The sequence below is a fragment of the Orbicella faveolata genome, unplaced genomic scaffold (genome assembly GCF_042242905.1).
Source record: "Orbicella faveolata isolate gen_17 unplaced genomic scaffold, um_ofav_v1 contig_13, whole genome shotgun sequence".
Lineage (NCBI taxonomy): Eukaryota > Metazoa > Cnidaria > Anthozoa > Scleractinia > Merulinidae > Orbicella > Orbicella faveolata.
Genome location: NW_028301540.1, coordinates 7,227,501 through 7,247,446, shown reverse-complemented (window position 1 = coordinate 7,247,446; position 19,946 = coordinate 7,227,501). Strand labels below are relative to the sequence as shown.

The 19,946-nt window shown below is 39.2% G+C and overlaps 1 protein-coding gene across 2 annotated transcripts in view; it reads left to right on the top strand.

Moving 5' to 3' along the window:
• The first annotated feature begins 11,267 nt into the window (after positions 1 to 11,267).
• LOC149114800 (uncharacterized) overlaps positions 11,268 to 19,946 on the top strand; it is an 11,150-nt gene continuing 2,471 nt past the window's right edge. The window contains exons 1-9 of one of the 2 annotated variants that reach the window (XM_089284386.1): positions 11,268 to 11,675; positions 11,854 to 11,915; positions 14,647 to 14,817; positions 15,743 to 16,102; positions 16,928 to 16,948; positions 17,530 to 17,661; positions 18,105 to 18,179; positions 18,413 to 18,496; positions 19,163 to 19,770. In XM_089284386.1, coding sequence (XP_089140512.1) covers positions 14,649 to 14,817; positions 15,743 to 16,102; positions 16,928 to 16,948; positions 17,530 to 17,661; positions 18,105 to 18,179; positions 18,413 to 18,496; positions 19,163 to 19,770 — 1,449 coding nt within the window. In that variant the 5' untranslated portion in view covers positions 11,268 to 11,675; positions 11,854 to 11,915; positions 14,647 to 14,648. Of the gene's footprint in view, positions 11,676 to 11,853; positions 11,916 to 12,481; positions 12,690 to 14,646; positions 14,818 to 15,742; positions 16,103 to 16,927; positions 16,949 to 17,529; positions 17,662 to 18,104; positions 18,180 to 18,412; positions 18,497 to 19,162; positions 19,771 to 19,946 lie in introns of those variants that run through there. The other variant, XM_089284387.1, reaches the window with a different exon arrangement.

The window sequence follows — 19,946 nt, the reverse complement described above, 5'->3', positions numbered from 1 at the left end:
GACAAAACGTGCAAGAGAGTAGAAATGAGGCTAAATGACTAGTGACGGAAGATGGGGAGGGGAAGGACAAATACGCCTGCCCACTAGCACTGCAATAATTTTTTTGGTTTGAGAAGCTCCTCTCGTCCACGAACAGAGTTTTTCCTCGATAACACTGAGACAAAACTTACTTGACCCTACCACGTTTACTTGATTTAAAACTCGATAAGAGCAGAACGTGCTCGTATTCTGTTTCCAAATCTTCACTTAGCACATCGCAGTGTGTGACCAAAGGATCGATTATGAATAAAGCTGGAAAGATAATCAAGCGTAACTAATTTGGGGGGTTTAACTGATTTGGGCAGGCGTTTTTCTTCACCCATTTCCCCTTGCCCCTTCCCTCCCCCTTCCCTCCCCCTCCAACACCTTCGTTCTCGCGTCCCATCTCTCTCGCGACTCTAATATGACTGCCACCACATATGGTACGTACACAAAAATATCCAGCAATCGCTCAGCGAAAGCACCCACCTTGCAGTCTAGTTAGATTGGGTTGAATGGATCACAAACGCTAAAATGGAAAAATTGAGTGTTTTAGTTCAAGATGCGCCCAGTTTTTGGTCGAAAGCCGTCAACTGCAGTCAATAGAAACCAGAATTAAGAGATGTTTCATTGTGTTAGCACAGAAGCATATCACCTGGTGATATGCTTCCGGTTAGCATAACAAAACTGTATGTGGTGCGTTTTAATCAGTGAAGTACTTTTTTTTTTTAAGATAAGTTTTGTAGTATGTGAGCTCCTTAAAATTGGTTTTGAAAATGACTTGTTTACGGACTGGCAGATTCTGTTTGCAGCTCATCTAGTATAGGATATCCTTGTCATTATTTTAATAGAATAATCGGCGTATTTAATTTAGTAACTGAAAGGCTCGAGCTTAGCCGGCTCTCTTGGACAACATTAGGCCCACTCCGTTTCTGTGGGCATCTGCCCAGCTCATTGGGGGTCCTGACTACACCAACACATGCCCTGATACCGGCGTAACATTTCCAGATGCAGTCCATCGAACTTCACTCAGTCCTAAAATTTCAACTCCGTTCTCGTCCATCTCCATAGCCAGCTGTGTAGACTTTCCCGTCTCGTATGAAGTTCTCACATGCATTCAATGTTCTTATTCTTGTGACGGTCTTGGGGAAAAGAATTTTCTGCAAGGCAGTTCCCTTGCGGGTTTGGCTGCTCCGCTTCATAAGCTCTCCCTCCGGTCGTTCGCTTTGATCATTTGATGTGGTTCTTGTAGTCGTGGTCGGTCTCCGTAGGAAGAGGTTTTTTACGGGCTTTTAAGACTCAAGCATTGACCAATCAAGTAGGAATAAAGTTCTGTTGCCGTTGGTTTTTCTTTGCTATACTTCAACCACAAACTCTAACTTAAAAGACATACGGAAACCTACAGAATTGAAATTCCACATTAGAGTTAAACTACTTGATAGCGGACACAAAAAAGCATTTCCATCCAGATTTGGCAAAACACCGCGTTTGTATAGATCTCATGACTTCGCCGGGATATAGCTAGTCATTTTATTTACTTTCCGCGTACACTAAAACCCGGGAATTTGACACTTTTATCAGGAATAGAAAGAGTGTAAAGAAATAGCCTAGAATGCACACTTTTGGGTTCAATTGAACACTTCCCTAATGAGGCTTTTCAGGGTCAATGGGAATAGACTGGGGGGGGGGGGGGGGAGGAAGTATCACTGAATGCTGTTGATAATTAGAAGGGTAAGTATGGGAAGAACAAACCTTGCCAGATCTAGTCACGCTTTTTCTTACCAGTCTAGTAGATTTTCATATTCAAACCGCCATGAAATCTCTTCTCGCTCTAATTGCCGTAGCACCCGTGTTTTGGCAAAAAAAACAAACAAAAAAAACCAACAACAACGAAAACATGTAAACCGTGCATTCAGTGAGCAAATCTAACAGCAGCGCTGGAGGTTTATTGGCCACATCCCGGCTCAAAATGAAAACCAACCAACACGTGGAGACCGAGTGAGACCTGGCGCAGAATTTATTTATTTATTTATTTGTTTATTTATTTATTTATTTATTTCAGGATCTTGTAAGAGTAAGATATGAGCAGCTATGAAATAAATGAAGACTAATACATGGGTGTGGGTACATATGGAATTTCTCTTCGAGTGTTCAGCTTGATATCAGATGTAACGTTGAACATAACAAGAGAAATTCCATATTTACAAGCAGCCATGCATTATTTTGCTTATCTTATAAACACACTAAAAACGACGTTTTTGACGACTTTCCGACGATTTCCAACCACTTTCCGAAGATTTCCCAAGATCCTCCAAAAGTTGTCCGAGGGTCACACGAACGTTTACGAAAATTTCCCGATATTGTTCGAAGATTCGAGAAGATAACCGAAGATTCCCGAAGACTACCGAGGAAGATCGAAAGATATTTCGATCATACACCAACAACTTTAAGTACAATTAAAGGGTCAAACATGACATCAACATTGCGTCATCGGTATCATCACAGTGAAAAATTATCGTAGTTCACACGTGTAAAATTACGGCTTAACTCAAGGATGGAAATCCTTGTAGAACACCGCAGTTTAAATAATGAATGTTTCTTTTTTTCTGATGATACCTTGGTAAGAATTTCCTTCTGGCTAGCTACGACCCTGATTGTCGTTTTTCAAGGTTCAATTCAATTTCAATTTAATTTTTTTTACTTGCCCAGAATCACTTACAGTACATTTTACATTATTATCCGACCAACGTCGAATGACTGAACTGGAGTTCTCAGAACCCTTGTTAGACTTACCGAGTAGACTACATGACTTTAATGACTGCAGGTATGACATCTCTTGGAGTGGCTTCTAATGGAAGCGCATGATGACAAGGAGAGTTGTAAATCAGGAGCCATAATCGGGGAAGGAGACCGTAAGTGTTGGGATCCGCACGCACCTATGATATGGGACATTTTTTTCTATTTTTAGAACAAATTGCGCCATCCTGGGGCCTGTTTCTCGAAAGACCCGGTAACTTTTCGGGCCCGATAGCCTATCGGGTCCGTTATCGGGAAACTTTATCGGGCCCGAAGTAGTGTTTCTCGAAGCACCCGTAAACTCTCCCGGTAATTACCGGACCCGGTAAAATGACGGGCCGTTACCAGTCTCTTGCGTGTGCCTCGCGCTCGTTCGCAGGAGAAGGAGTACGACTTGGCACGACAAGTTTCATTTCATTCGATTTCGCTGCTGATGGATTCGATGGGGGTGGACTTTTTTCATGTTTTTTGAAGAACATATCAATACGTTTGAACTTAAAATTCAGTTTTTCGTTGTGTCAAAGTAGAGCAACCGAGAGAAATCAGTAATTTGTATGATTACGTGATTTGGATGTGACGATCGGTTGCCTTTTTTCTGGATTCGACAATCTTCATCTTGGCCACGAAAAAGTTATTTTTTTTTGTCGGTAGAGTATTCTTACACTAAACATGGATAGCCGAATTCGAGACGACATGTTAACATTATTTTGGAACGAGCCAGTGTGAAATGTAGGTATATGGAGTTTTCAGGTAAGTTTTATTTGATGTGTTGACTTTGAATTGCACATTCTCGGCGGCCATGTTGGTATGCTGCGCTCAGTTTGCGCGGGAAAAAAATTGGCTTACCGCGTTGTGTTGCAACAAACGTTTTGTGGCGTTAAAAGGTACGTATATTTCTTTCATTTTTGTTAGTTACTATATCCATTATTTTTTTGCTTAATTGTTAAAATCAAATATTGTATTATCTTTGGATGGTTTAAAACATTTATCAGACCTTTTCTTAGTTCCGTCCTTCCCCCCCCCCCCCCCCCTTTCCAAGAAATAAAAATTCGCTTTGCTTAGCCCAAAAAAAAAAAAAAAAAGACAAATACAATAAATAAGCCATGGTCATTGGCAAGATTTCCGTATAACCCCATACATTTATTATGCATACAGTTCTTTGTTTAACTAAACAATAGCGAAAACAATAGCGCTCCTTTGAGACTTATCTGATTTGAATAACTCTAAATTTTACCATTTTTTTTCTAAGTGTCGCATACTTTTAGGCTTAGATTTTTTTTCGAATTTTCTATCTAAAATACGCAAAAACGGAACGATTTTTTGGAGACTTAGAATAATTTTTCGAGTTTTAGGTCTAAATTACGGAAAACCGAAACGAAATATCATAATTTGGGGCGCATTTACCGTATTTTTAAACTGAGCGTAGGCTTAAAACTGCTTCAAATGATAGCGATTTAGACCTGTTCGCTAGTTTAAAAAAGCTTAAAAATACTGTTGTAGGGCTAAGCAAAACCAGCTGCCAAAACCAGTGTTTATGATCATTGTAGTGAAGTCTTTGACAACAACAGCTACTAATAGAGCTAATATGATTCAACCTTGCAGGAATCTAAAAACACTGTACTACTAATAGAGCTAATTTGATTCAGTCTTGTAGGATTCTACCTACAGTGCGCAGGCAGACCATCAGCTGGGCCAAACAAGGAAAAGGCCTGCACCAAAAACACTTGCACAAGCCCAGCTCGAAGTAAGATACAACCATACAATGTATATTTTCAAACTGAATGAATCATTGGGCCGTATTATTATTACTGTCTGCAAATTAACAAAAAAAGCCGAAACAAACAAATGGAACTGAAGTGTCATATTAGATATGCTAGGTAACAAAATAGCAACATGTACAAAGTTCACAATTTTATATACACTGCAATTACAATTCCTCATTTTATTCAAACTTTGCTCTTGTTAAGTCCATGTCTACTGAGTGTCTCCAATATAAATGTAACTAATACTTTTGTATTTAGTTTTTGTATTGAAGGAGTCAATGCTACAGTGCAATACTGCAGTACGTAGTTTCTAGCTTCCAGTGTTTCAGGAATTGATTTAGGACTTAACATAAAGACATGAGATGACATTTTTTGTTAGCAGAACTAAGTAACCCTACAGTATATGGGAACCTTATCCATAGTACTATTTCTACACACATGGAACTATTAGGATATTGTTAGAATAATATCAGTTTCATTGGTTGGCTGCTTAGCAGTCCACCAAAAGTAACATGCCTTCAATATCTCCCAGGAGGTAGTGATCAGTTGGATATTATGAAGTATAATTCATTGAATTCTAGGGAAGACAACGACTATTTTTCCTTTAGTACTTTGAAACAGTTACCACATACTACAAACTGAAGATGAGGAAGGTTCAATTGGAAATCGACCTCCTTAAAGATCAGAAGAGAGAAGATGTGTTTCCTGTGTCCTAAAATATTCATTTTGAAAAAGAAAAAAAAAAACTGACCTCTAAGGCAGCCCTCTCAAAACCAATTCTAGTTTTGATGAGCAGACTTCGATGCCTACACTGGAATTCTGAGATGTTCATTGGACATGTGACTTTGATCAACATTGAATACCATTGGGCCAAATAACTTCAAAATATAATTTTACAGCAATACAAATTTATACATTGTGTTACAAAATTTTCCTTTTTGATTTTATTTTCCTTTGTCTCATATTCATTTATCAAAATGTGTAGTTCCAGAAAATATACACACCTCCCCATGGAAGGGATTTTTTTCCAAGACCCCCACCCCTCTGGAAATTCCAATTAAACTTGATACATTTCTTTAACGTTTTTGGTCTTAGAGAACCCCCCACCCCCCTGGAAATTCCAATCCCTTCTGTGGGGGGGGGGGGGGGGAGTATGGATATTTTCTGGTACTGCAAAATGTGCAACAAGGAAAATTAACATAAATCACAACATGTTCCATCATAATTTGACAATCCAAATATTGGAAGCTGATAGCCAAAATAGGTACTTGCCTTGCTTGACATGTTTTATATCAATTTATTCCCCAGTCATCCTACACTGACACTATTAATTCATATGATAACCTGGTTGTGTTTGGGTGTCTACTACATTAGAATGACACAGACATTACCAACACTAACACTTTTCTTTTACCACTTGGGTTGCAGTGCAAACTCCAGATGTGGACAATTATGAATTATAGTTCCAGGGAAACACCTCACAAGCAGAATCTTTGTAATTTTTTTTTTTTTTTTAACAATATCCATTATACATTTAGGCCTGCCATGAGACCTTTGTGAAATTGATAATAAAATTGATGGAACTGTTGCATATTAGACTACATGTGCTAGGGTTCACTTGTTATCAACTCCCAAAACTCTCCAACAAAATATTTTCACCAAAAACAAATAAATATGGCAAAAAATCAAAGCCTCGCAATTATGTTCATTGGTTATTATAACCCTGAGAATATTTGGTTAAACTTTGCTTAAAGCCAATAACATTATGTTTGTCTCGTTTACAACATTATGTTTGTGTTATTTACTCAATGTTAACTCACATTCCAATCCAAAAAGTATAACTCAATACTTCATGATTGATGAATGATCAGTAAACAAAGTTCATTGTACCTCTATATAACTTGTTGAAAGGCTTCAGCTAAGAACATCCAAAGTCCATAGTTACCAAAGCGGGGAGGGGAGGGAAGGGGAGAAGTGGACTGAGAACCAATCAAATTAAAGCAATTTGCTAGCATAAAATTATGAGGATTTGATATATTGACCATATGAACTATAATCTAGCAACAATTTGCAGAAATCTATCATGGTGCAAAAAGTAACTTAGATGTTCTTGCTTTTACACCTTCCAACTGAAAATGTTTGGCAAAGAAAAGTTAAGTAAACACATTATTTATAAGGTGATCTCTCACCAATACACCAGCATTATTATGAAGGTGAGCTGGTACCTCAATTACCAAGTCTGGTTCACGAGGGGGTTGCTCTATATAATTAGGGAGTGGTGTTTTGTCATATATGCACATATTGTGCAGCACAGCAGTTGCTGTAATGATAGTGCAACAACGATTGGGACTGAATTGCAATGCCCCGCCAGATACATTGAGGCATCGAAATCTGGACTTCCATAGGCCAAAGGCCCTCTCAATGGTGTTCCTAGTTTTTGTATGAGCCTTTTGATATCTCCTTTGAGGTGCGGTGGAGACATCATCAGGCCTAAAAGGGGTCAATAAAAAAAAAAATTAATATGGCTGGATCCCATAGCCACGATCCCCAAGCAGCCAGCCATTTTGTCCCCCGCCATCTTCAAGGTGTGCATGGAGCATGCTGCCATTGAATACTGCTGAATTGTGAACAGATCCCTGCCATCTGCACACAAAGTTAGTGAAAGAAAGTTGTGCATTGCACACTGCCATGGCATTGATGGCATGAAAGCCCTTATGGCAGACATACATGTGTTCGTCATTATACGGAGCCCTAATGGGGATCAACGAACCATCCACTGTTCCTATCACCCGTGGCATATGTGCAATTTTGAAGAAATCTGCCATTGTTTCCTGTCAATCAAGAACAAAATTTGTATGCATTGAGTTTCAAGCAACATTCTCCCTATCTGTTTCCTCAAGAATTCCTGCTAAATTCAAAGCCCACCATTCCCTATGCTTTCAGAATGCCACTCCAAAGAACTCCCCTTTGCCCTCAAAATTCCAAAAAGTCACCCATGTAGTGTTTTTGTTGTAATGAAAATATGCATATTTTCTGGATTCACTCATTTTATTTAGAACCTGAGAAATTTATGTACTGGAAAGTTCTGTGATAAATCAGTTGCACAGAAATCTGCTTAAATTTTGAAAACCTTTTTATACTTTGACTATTTGGTATTCAAGTTTAGCTTCAATAGGTACTTACATTCAGCTCGGTATTTCTGGTTGGAAACACTATCCACTCTGCAGCCATGTTTTTAAGGCATTGCGAGACTGCTAACAAGGATCTGCTAGAACTTGCCTTTGAAACTCCCATTGTGTCGCCAATTACTTTCAAGAAACTCGCTGATGCATAGTATCGGAGAGCTATAAGAACCTGAAAAGGGATTATAGATGTAATCAACATGAATCATGAATCATTGCAGTGAGCATCAATTTATCAGGATCAGTGTGTTTTGGCAGAGAAGCCAAACCAATAATTATTGTGCGGACCGCCGAGGAAACAGAGTCCGCGTTGTCAATAGCGTGTCCTACCTCAACGCCCATTTCAACAGCCTGTTCTGGTTCTGATAAAAATTTAGTTGCTTTAGCAAGTGTAGAGAATATTGGGAGTGTGGAAGGAACTCGTACACGTTTTAAAACTGAATAGCCAAAGTTCAACTGGCGCGATTTAATCGTTTCGAAGCAAAATTTCTACAGATCCCAAATCGACTTTATATTTTAAAACAAGTTGATCAAGTGAAATTCGAGTGAAACTATTTTGCGAAGAGGGAGATGATTTTTAAGTTCTTTGTTCTCGTTGAACTACCTATCGTGAGTACAGTGTACTTGTTATACTTTTGAAATCTGACTCATGTAGGAAACACCATTCGTCTATTTCGCGGACTGCGGATACATATGAGTCTCTCTTCGCGACCGCTATATTTTATTCACATTTTTTTCTGCGTAGCTTGTCTGATTTCTAACTACCTCCTTGTTACGAAAACTCGGCAAATTCCAACAAAGAAACTAGTATAGCTTGCAGCTCACTGTGGGGTTAGGTTTACGTGACAGAAACCCAATTTGATGCTTAACAGGAAGCCATTTCGAGGTAATAATTACGTCTTAATTGCGGCGGCTACCGCGTTTACTGTCAGGATTTATTTATTTATTTTTTCTTTCGCCCTTGGTTGATAATTTTAAACAACAAGAAAATAGTGATAGTTTTAAATTTATATAGCGCTTAAATGCAATTGCAAACACGCGCTTTTCAAACATGTAAAAGACAACACTAACAATAGTACTAGATATACCTGAGTTTCCGGAGATAGCGGGCAGCTTCTCGCTGTATTCCTCTCCAATTCCTCCCAAAGTTCGTCCACCAGCCACTGTATACGCGCTCGCGAAAGCCGAAATCTTTCCAAAACTTCACAGTCAGCCATGTCGGCAAGTATGGGTCTAGTATTGTAAGACCGAGGTCTTCTCGCCAAACCAAAAATTCCGCCTCCGGCCGCCATTTTGTTTGGTGTTGCAACATTTGCGATTTCCCGGTAACTTTACGGGAGGTCACGACCTCCCGTAAATTACCGGGCAAATTACATGGAAAAATATCGGGATGATAACGGGATCGAACATAACGGGAGCTTCGAGAAACACCCGGAAAGTTTACGGGGACTTACCGGGTGACTTACCGGGCCGATAATTTACCGGGTCTTTCGAGAAACAGGCCCCTGAAGTCATATATCCGTGCGGATCCACGCACATGTCGGGGGCTCTCGCGTGGATGTTGTCACGTTGCGTGATCAAATTGTGAGAGTTGCGAGATTCTCTTGCAGATTTTTCACAGCGATGGCAGGGAATAAGGCAGGGAACAAGGCAGGGACTAAGGTAGGGAATAAGAACCAGGGCTCTTGTATGTAGTTTTATGCTCTGAGCTGATGGAAAAGGTAAGTTTTTCAGGGTCGAAAACCAGACTTCAATTTCGCGCTGTGAATGAATAATATCTGCTCGCGCCAGTTGTACGAGCAAGATTTTGCGTTTGTTCTGTAAAGAAAAGTTATGCAACAAAACTCTTTACTCTCGTATCGAGTTAATTGATGAGTTTCCCAAACAATGCTTAATCATGACAAAATCCTGTTTTGGATAGTTTCTTATTGTTTAACTGTTTGTTTGGCGAGTTTGCAAAAGTTTTTCCACGGAAAGTCTGACGCGTACATAAGTAGCTCATTTGCATAATGCAGCGCGTGCACTTTCAAATCCGAGTCGGTGTTTTCAATTGTCAACAAATCTTGACAAAGATTTCTTTCGTTGTCTTTTGTGCTGAGATGCTGCAATAATTTTCACCAACGCCAAAAGGCTACTAACATCATGTGTATTTCTTTAACATAGTGAAATCTTATACTGCGAAAATAAATAGACAAGGAGTTTTGATAACTGACAACCAACGAAATCGAAATCGTTATTCGAGTTGATTAAGGTCATTCGCCAGTATTGCATTGCGCATCCCTATTGCGCATAATTTCACGCGTGATTGGCGCGCGCACATTAAATAATGGCGGCTTTTTCTTTACAGCTGGACCTCGCCATAGAGGAAAATCGTCATTTTCTCGCAAACGAGTCCTATAATATAAACAATCAATAGGCAAAGTTTTACAAAAATCTCAGTGCAGGTTCTATTTCAGTGGAATGACCTTAAAGAAAGCGTCATCGTAACTTTGCTGATTGTTTCTGCTGTATTCACATATTTTCAGCTAAGCTTTTAATGTGTTCTCAAATATTTATCAACCTTAAACGTATTTAAAAACTAGCGATATTATGTGAGTTCGATGTACGTTTTCACGCGAAAGTGGGGAAGTCCAATTTGTCATGCTTTACTGCTGTACAAAACACACATCGGCGGGCGCTCTTATTCATCGACAACATACAATTTATTGGATTTTTACATAAACAAAACTGAGCAGCATCTACAGACGTAAACTTTATTGTCACTTATTAGGCCTTGATAAAACATCAAGCGTTGCTTACAATTCAGGCGAAACTCAAACTTGCAATTATTTTTGTTTTACTTTTCGGTCGAAATAGACTCCAACTCTGGCGAAATCGTCGCAAACGTGTGGCAAGAGGAGGGAAACTTTGAAGTCCTAAAACGGTGCTATATCTAAACATATCCAACCGGTTTTTTGCTGTGTTATCGAAAAACCGTTAATCTTCAACATATGTGAAACTTAGAGTGGAGTAATGTGGAGCTCTTGCAAAAGAAGCAGCGGAACACGACTTGGTCAGTGATATATATAACGTGGGACATAACTAAATTCGATACTGTCTTACTTCACTCAAACTGGAGCAGCCTACGACGAAAATACTGAAGCAAAATTCCAATAGACATGAACGTATTGATTTGTGGGCCAAAAGCATCAAACATTTGGGGAATTTCGGACGCCATTTCCCCGCGCTACATCCGAAAAAATCCTCACAGCATGTACGCGCGTGTGCCGCACGGGATGACGCAATTTGTTCTAAAAACAGAAAAATTGTCCCATATCATAGGGACAGCCCCAATATGGCTATTATGGCTCCTGTTGTAAATATAACGCAAGAGATTTTTATTTCCGCGCTCAGTTGATTGATAAAGATATACTTATTTCACGAGTACACAATGATTTGATTACCTTTTGATATCATGGCTGACAAATTACGCTTATAATCGTGGGTTTTTGACTTTTAACTAATTGTATTGCCAAGACAAAGATGCCATAGCAATTTCAGTTTGTAATTTCACTTGTGAAACTATACATTAACGCTGAAAGTTCGCGCAAATTAAGGCCGAGTAATTTGTCATCCATGATCTTATGTAATGGAAGTAAGAAAAGTTATGGAAATAGCTGGTAGTAATGCAATCACAGGTAAATCAATGCAAATAAGAAAAGTTAGTCGTGAAAAAGGACTTTTCATGGTTAATTTTTCTTGTTTTCCAAAGTGGATGTGAGGCTATTCATGATGTCGGTAAATTTGGTTTCCGGTTAAAATTGCCTCGCATCCATGGTTCATATTGTATTGCAATGAGGAAAGTCAACCGTGAAATGGGATAACAAAAGACCAGTCCACAGTCGACAACAATTACAAGAAAAACTTCAATGTGAAGGTAAGTGAAATTGAAAAGTTACAAATATAATTACAATCACAAATTAAAAGAGAGAGAACATATAACACATATGTTTGCTGAAAGTATCCGATCTGCTTTCATCAATGCGAGCTGAGACTTAGTAATTTCCGCCTCGAGTACTATATGCAAATATTTATAAATGTTGTCGACTTTGCAGATCTATCAAACCACCCAAGCTTTAGTTTGTGGGCTTCAGGAAATCGTCCTTCCTGATAAATGGTAAGTTCATTTCATTCTTTGTGCAATAACCCCGCGTCCGGCGACTAGTATTTGTTAGTTGTGTGGATGTCAGAAGTTTGGAGTATCCGTCTATCACAGCTTGTAGCTCCAATTGCTAATTCTTGGAGATCCAAAATACTATGACTATTATGTATGTTTTGAGAAGAATTAAGCTATTCTAATGAGTGCCGTTTGCAGCCTTATGCTCCACTCACACTAGCAAAGAGGATGATGACTAAGTGAGCGCCGTTTATCTGAGCCCAATTATAAATTTCCTCAGTCTCTGCAGATCTCTGCATAAATAACTGGTAATACACGGACGACTAATCTGACGGCATTTAAAATATTCACGCAAATGCCACACAGCCTCACGGATTGACCAATACGAAACTAAAACTGAGTTGCAAAGTTGCGAGAAGAATTTCTTCTAATCTATAAACAAGATGGAATACATTGACTTGGCTCCAATCAGTCAGAGACTGGAAATTCTATCAGCCTTGGCAGGAATTCTGTGCTCTTGAGTCCGTGCGAATTATTCGCATATTTGCTATTCATGCAGAAATTATTCCTCATTCCAGTAGTCACGACTATCACGAATAGTGTGCCCCTTTCAATTCATTTGTCCCAAAATATCGCCTCTTTTCAAGAGAAGTGGTGTTCATCATATATTTTCATACGTACGTCGGTGTGATTCTCCTATACAGCCTCTCGCATTTTGGCCTGTTTCGATGTGAGCTCCGAGAGAACCCGAGTGACTTAGCTCTCTAACTGTATGTAAGTATTTTCTCCCGCTGAGATTTTTGTTTTGCGGGGCAAGCGTTATAACATGGCCGGTCGAGGTTGATCTTGCATTGTCTCATGAATTTAAGAGCCCTTGAAGTGTTGCAACTACTTCTGTATTCGTTCCGCGACATCTATGGCTCTTGTTTATTTTGTTGCATGATATGCTAATCATAGAAGGTCATAGAACATAGCGTATGACATTTCCGTCATTGACGTATTGATGGCCTTGAAGTAATTCTTGAAGCTAGACTAGCTGCAGGCAATAAAGCCTGATATGGGACACAAAATCTTTAGAAGAAAAGGTCATTAGCATCGAACATACTGCTAGTGCTGTCATTGTTTGGCTGTCTTACAATAATTATCAGAATGCTTCGCTGGCAATGTTTCGTGACGTTTGAGGCAAAAGCAAATACTGACACAAAAATTCGACCTTTAGAACTGAAAGGATTTCACCCGCTCGTAAACAGTCAATAAGAAACATGGCGGAAACAGTCAAGTTTACATACAGTGATTTATTCAAGCAATCTTCTTAGAGCTTACGAAACAAAAGTTATCAAACGAAATAGAAATCATCGAGGAAAACAATCCCTTCTAATTTTAATGGGGGGTTTCCCATGACCCAGGGGTCAGTCGTTTGAATTCTTTTCATGCTAGTGTTTTCAAATTTCTTTGTTTTATCACGTGACTTCAATAAGGTCTAAAATCAGAAATGTTAGGGACCTTCTGAGCTTTTATATTTATCAGCTATAAAACCTCTAAGTACATTTTTTTTTTTTGCAAAATTTCGGCTCGATAGCATTCTTCGGTGTCTTCGGTAAAAATTGGGCATTTTTCACAGATGGACTTGAGAATACTGTCACGAACCATGAAAAGAATAATGATCACTGGTCCTTGATTTCTACCAGTCTGATCACTTAACGTATTAGGAGGAGAATCATATTTTATGTGAAGGTTTATTGATTCATGATGGTTAACTGATCGCTTTCAAAAATAAAAGAAGTTCATTTCGGATGTTTTCATTGACTTCCGGCCGTTATATTTGTGCCCCTCCGTAGGGGTATATTGTTAAATAGAGATCGGATTGGATTGTTAAAACATAGCTTGGATTTGTAAAGCATGGACTGCCGGTTTAACTTTCACAATGACATTTGTTCGATTGCTTAATTGTTTATTTGTTTGTCTGTCATATTTTGTACTTAATTTTACGTTTTACAGAAATCGGTCATCTTTCTATTTGTATAATTTCAGGAAAATTAACTGATCAACAATCTCCTGAGATCGTAGCGGGATGTTCTGCGTGTAACAGTTAGAGTTTTCTGGCGAACCATGGTTTCTTTTGTTACGAGTTATTTTTCTTTGCGAGACGGACGCAAAAATATTAAACGTCTGTGGGCTTCCCTGGGAAGTCCCATCCCTTTGTTTAACCTGGTTTCTCAAAACTGTATTTAATTAAAGGACAAAATAAATACATGGCACAATACATGGAAACACATAAGCTTTTCATGCTATCATTAAGGGTCCTGTTCTTTTGTGGCTCACCGTTCGTTATTCGTGACCTTAAATTAAAAGAGAGAGGAAAAAAGATGCGTCTTAGCATATTTAGGGCAACGCACAGACTAGTCTACGATCGTACGAGTAGCTGTCTCGTCTCGAGTAGAAAACTGCGAAAAAGAAGATATTTCTATTTCCGGGAGACGAGTCACTGTTAAAAATTATGAAAGCGTCAGTTAATGCGTTGTTTTAGAACTGGTACCTCTTAGGGGTGAAAAAATGTTCAAGCCACGCCCACAAAACAGGATCTTGGTACCTCTTAGGGGGTCTTTTCAAAATTTCCGACGAGCACCCCCGTCCTTTTTATATGGGAGTTCCCTTCAGGGGCTTGTTCCATGTGCCTTCTATAAAGCACTTCGCCTTGACTAGTCTGGTACTAAATCACCATTTTTTGCAGATATGGAGGACAATTGGAAGAATTGGAAGAGGTTATTTGACCTCGTTGGCGTGACAGAAGACCAAATGCTGACGAAGGGAACACTAGACTTCCTTTATTGCTTTGTGCGGAAAAGAGGTGGCGTTAATAATGTTATCCGGGAGTTAGAAGGCGACCCTCTAGTACCTGCTGGTAAGTATCAGGGAACTGTTTTAAAAAGTAGCTTTCATGCTTTATTAATTTATGGCTGGCATGTTTGATCCTTAAACCTAATCGTTCCTCTTTGCAATTGGTACACTTCAGTGGCATATCAGGTACGTTTGGTCGACACATGGTTTGTCTCGCCAAAATGACTATGGCGAGACTAAGCGAGCCATGATATGCCTCCCAAAAAAGTGCGATTAGGGATTTACCGTACTCAAATTCAGCCAAGTGACCATGATAAATTATCGTAGCAATATCAGCTATACATACCTAATAAAAGAAGTCGTCCCTGTTATAAGACTATGTAATACAAGGTCACTTTTATAACCACATATTAGCTTCCTGAAAAACACAGCTACAAATTTAACTTGGTTTGAAATAAAATCTTTTTCTCTTTTTAGTTTTACTTTATTTTCTTTTAGTTGTTTCTGTCGATGCCGTAAATCAGTCTTCTACATGGGCCAAAATGGAGTTAGTTTCTCTTATCACTGACCGATCCACGGTCCTCGCCATTCCTTCAATTCGTCGGGGATCATTTCGGGATCCACAAGATGAAAAATAATCTAATGACGATAATTTCGTGGGCGTGATTAATTCGGGGTCGATTGGGGGATCATTTTAGGGTTCGGGTTCATTTTGGGGGCTGTACATATCGCAGGACATCAGGACAGTAGGACTTCTAATTTGCTCATGGCGAATTTGCGGTCGGTAATGAACAAGAGTGACAGTAATATTTGAGCGTGTTTTTGAGAACACAGATCTGTCCTCAGACAATGTCTTACTCACATGTATGCTCGAAAGAGTGCTTCACCTTTCTGGGCGAAAAAATTCCGACCAAAGAAGTCAACATACGACCAGGATTGTGAAACCAATTAGAATAATCGTGAATAATCGTGTTAAATTTTCTTTTTAGCAATACCTTCTCCAGCCAGCAGCCAACCAAGAGGTTTATCACCACCCCCTCTATCCCCAGCAAGGTTGGGTGGAGGTCTAACAACACCTCCTGTATCCTGTGGCGAGCTTTCACCCACTCCTCCCTCAGGAAGAGCATCTCTTCCTTTTTCATCCATAGTTTCCTCTCCCCCCTTCCCTACCCCATCCCCCACCAACTTTCCTCTACCTCCACCAAAGGGTAGAGGTACAGAAAGAGGTATAGGTGCAAGTAGCAGTGGTAGTGACGGAGTTATACTGAAGAAAGTGGCAACCAGTGAAAGAAGGACCAGCAGCTCTGATGACTCTCAATCAATGTGCTCCCGAACATTCAGCATAGCAGGTAAGGGAGTTCTTTTCAATCTGGTGGAGCATTTTTTGTTGTATGCGTACGCCAGTAGATTGATACAGCTAAACAACCATTATGTAAGATATTCCTACGGTAACAGATTCTGATTCTCTTCTCGGTGTTTGGAAATGTGGTAGAAAGGAAAACCGGTTTCTTGTGTTTGACGTATTACTTGAATCAAGACATTAAGAAATTGACCCACTGGTTCAGCGGAAACCGGAAAGTAAATACAAATAAGACTCAGGCATTATCTCTGGATAAATCCCACTACACATTGATATACTATTAGTGAGGATACGCTAAACTTTGAGGTGATATACCGGACTAGAATTTTGCTCTCAAGTCTCACAAAAGCAACATATTGAGGAAAGCATATCCTACAATTGCTGTATTCCGTAGAATCAATTAGTTCCTTCAGGTAGATGTAATAAATGATGTCTATGGTAAGACAAAGACTGCCCTGACCCTGTAAAACTAACATTTTACCACAATAATTATTGCTACTAACCTCACAATCTGATTGGCTAATTTGCCGTTGTCGATTAGAGTCCAGACAACGCTGCTATATCGCTCGCGTCAATGTGTCACGCCTTTGGTCAGGCTCTGGTCATTTCCTTTAACGTTGACGTTGTGGTAAAAAAAAAATCGAATAATGTGGTTTAGCGTTGTCTGTACTCTTATCGACAACGATATACGTCATCACAGTGGTCAAAATGTTGTGGACTAGCGAGGCGCAGCCAACAAATACGGTTGATATTGAAATACGCGCCCATTTTAAACCAATATTATATTCATTTCAATCCCTCGTATTTCTTTCAGAATCAGAAGAGGAACAGTCAGGTAATGTAACAGTTATAAGTATTGAGTTACATTTTAAAGCTCACATTTCTTTTGAAATGACCAACTGTACAAATTTATGAATTGTATACATTCAAAGTGAAGTTGGTTAAAATAATAAGCTCCAGTAAATTTCTCAGACATCATTCTCCCAAACGGGGCAAAAAAGAAAGGTATAAATCAATTATTTAATCCCTTTCAAAACTTGTAAAGAAATACTTTATTGACGCTATATTTAAGAATTGTTTCATGCTTAGCGTGTGTATATCGAGTTATGGATGCACGCGGGAAGTTTGGAGAGCACGAGAGAACCGTAAAAGTTGCTCGACGCCCAGCAGTGGCTAGAGTTTGTTATCAATAGCAGCCAAGAAGCCCTTTGCATACAGTTCCAATTCTGAATACTGAAGTACCTGGAAGACAGAGAGATATATTTTTTAAATTTATTCATTGGAATCACAAAACAACAAAATAGAAAAAAACAAAAAACAAAACAAAAACAAAACAAAAACAAAAACAAAAACAAAAACAAAAACAAAAACAAAAACAAAACAAAACAAAACAATGCGAACGTTTCCTTCCATCAGGATGTCAATGGAAAGTGAAATTTGAGCTTCTTCAGGAGGAAAATGCTGAACTCCAGCGACAATGCGCTGAACTGAAAGGGAAAATAACGTTGCAGGGGAGAGAACTTATAAGAACAGCTCACCGGTTTACAGGTAAAGTTGTAAAATAATTATGCTCTCTTAGCTAACTTCTTTTTTGCTTTGGACAGATCTTCATAGAATATGTAGTTAGTTATTATTGAATTCATCTTGCGGTTATTGTTGGTGTTGTGCATCACAACAGAAACAAACTGATACCCGTTGTGCTGTTGCCATGACAACAGTTTTGCCGCTGGTCCAGTGTTAATTAAGACTGAAATTCTCAGTTTTTGTCTTAACCGAGAATAATCCACTCCCAACAATCTAATGAAGAGAGTTAAGATAATATGGGCACCATGTATGTTCCGAGATGGACCCCCTGTTCCACTTTAAATGGTTGCAAATGGGGATATTTGGTCTTTGACAGAAAGAGACTATAGCCGAGGGTGTGAGACCGTGTGAGGTTTTGACAGTATTACGTATACTCTCAATGCCATTTGTGTTTTTTTTTCTTTCAGAGTGTCAAATGAAATTTGAGCAGAGAAACAAGGAGCTTGAAATGGAAATGAAGCAAGAAAGGACCAAACAAGAGCGTGAGTGTGAAGTAACAATATAGTGTAAAGAACAAACTTAGAAGTAACATTCACAAGTTTAAGTTGTACTATGTAAGGAGTAGTTACAATCGCTTTACAAATCAAATGAGATATGAGATATTAGATTTTAGTAGCGTGTTAATTTTCAATCAAAACGTAAACGCGGGATTACGTTTGCTAGAAATATTGTTGTACATTTGCATAAGAGAGCGACTACGTTTCTTTCCCCTCAGAGTCTGAACAGAAAATGAGAGAGCTTGAACAGATAAAGATAAAGCTCGAGGAGGAAATACGGGAGCAAGAGAAGAAAATTAAGTGTGAGTTTGAGTACTGTTATGAGAACAAGTGCGACAACAGACACCAGAGAACGTCCCATCAACATTCACAGCTCATAATAACCTTCACCCTCGACATAGCACATAGCACATAGCACAAAGTTTATAGCACAAACGCTTGTGGGGCCACGCAAACAGCTGAAATAAATTCAGATAATAATATAGAATTCAGCTCAGTATTAAATATTCATTTCCGTTTCTTTTTCCAAGAAAAACAAATTAAGAAACAAATTAAACAAAACATTAAATTCACTGATCTTGTTTGTGCGGTTACCTCTAAGTTAGTAGGTAATTTGTTTGATGTCGATAGCACCGGGAGTACTTGTGCAATCTCTCGAGCTAGAGGCTCATGTTAAAAGTGCTCGGCAAAAGTGCTAAAGGAAAAATATGTATAGATTAGAATAACGATCCTGTTGAACGAGCCATTAATGTCGCGAGCTAGTCCGCCTCCTCTTAAAGATGATTTGCGGAGCTGAATAAGATATTAAAATAAATGCTCAACAAATTGCCCTAAGGCTCTTTTGCTCAATTCGCTGGCTAATAAGCTTGGAAGGTCCCCTTCATTACTTGGCTACATGACTGAGAGAACATCTCATACATTGATCTTTAGACAGACATTTGACGTCGCTTTCTTCTTGAATCTAACAGGTGCGACTGAACTTGATCGATACGAAATGGGAGAAGGTCCACTCGGAATTTGCCTTGTAATAAACAATTACAACTTTTTAGGCGAGGATGAACGTCAAGGCGCCAAATTAGACGAAGAGGCGATAGCATGTCTCTTCGAAGAGTTCCACTTCATAGTTGTAATCAGAGAGAATCTTGGTGGCCTGGAAATCCTGAAAGTAGCCCAAGAAATGGCTGCAAAAGATCACAGCAACTATGCGACATTTGTGTTTTGTATTATGTCGCATGGTGATAAAAAGGATGTCATTTACGGCGTGGACAACAGAAAGGCCGGAATGGAAGATTTAATGTGTGAGTTCACAGCGACAAATTGCCCAACACTTGAAAACAAGCCCAAACTGTTTTTTATTCAAGCATGTAGGGGGCAAAGAAGCGACCCAAGAATGAATCGGCTTTCAGCATCAACATCCGACAACATTGCGGAAGACAGCATTCAGATAATTCACTCTCCCGATGCTGACCTCTCAAACGGTGTTTCTCCAAGAGAAGCTGACTTCCTTCTGGCGTTCGCCACTGTACCAGGGTACAAAGCCTGGCGAAGCAAACGAGTTGGGTCCTGGTTTATTCAAGTATGTATTAATATGTTTTTGCCTGAGTGGAATCTTTTATGACTGGTATCGAGGAAAATAGTAATAGTGAATTTATTCTTTGTCAGAGAATAAGTACTTCATGACTGGCTCCAAGGGAAACAGTGAGCTTTGTTTCCTCGAAAGCGTCAATTTTCCCTTCACTGAGGGTCTCGGGG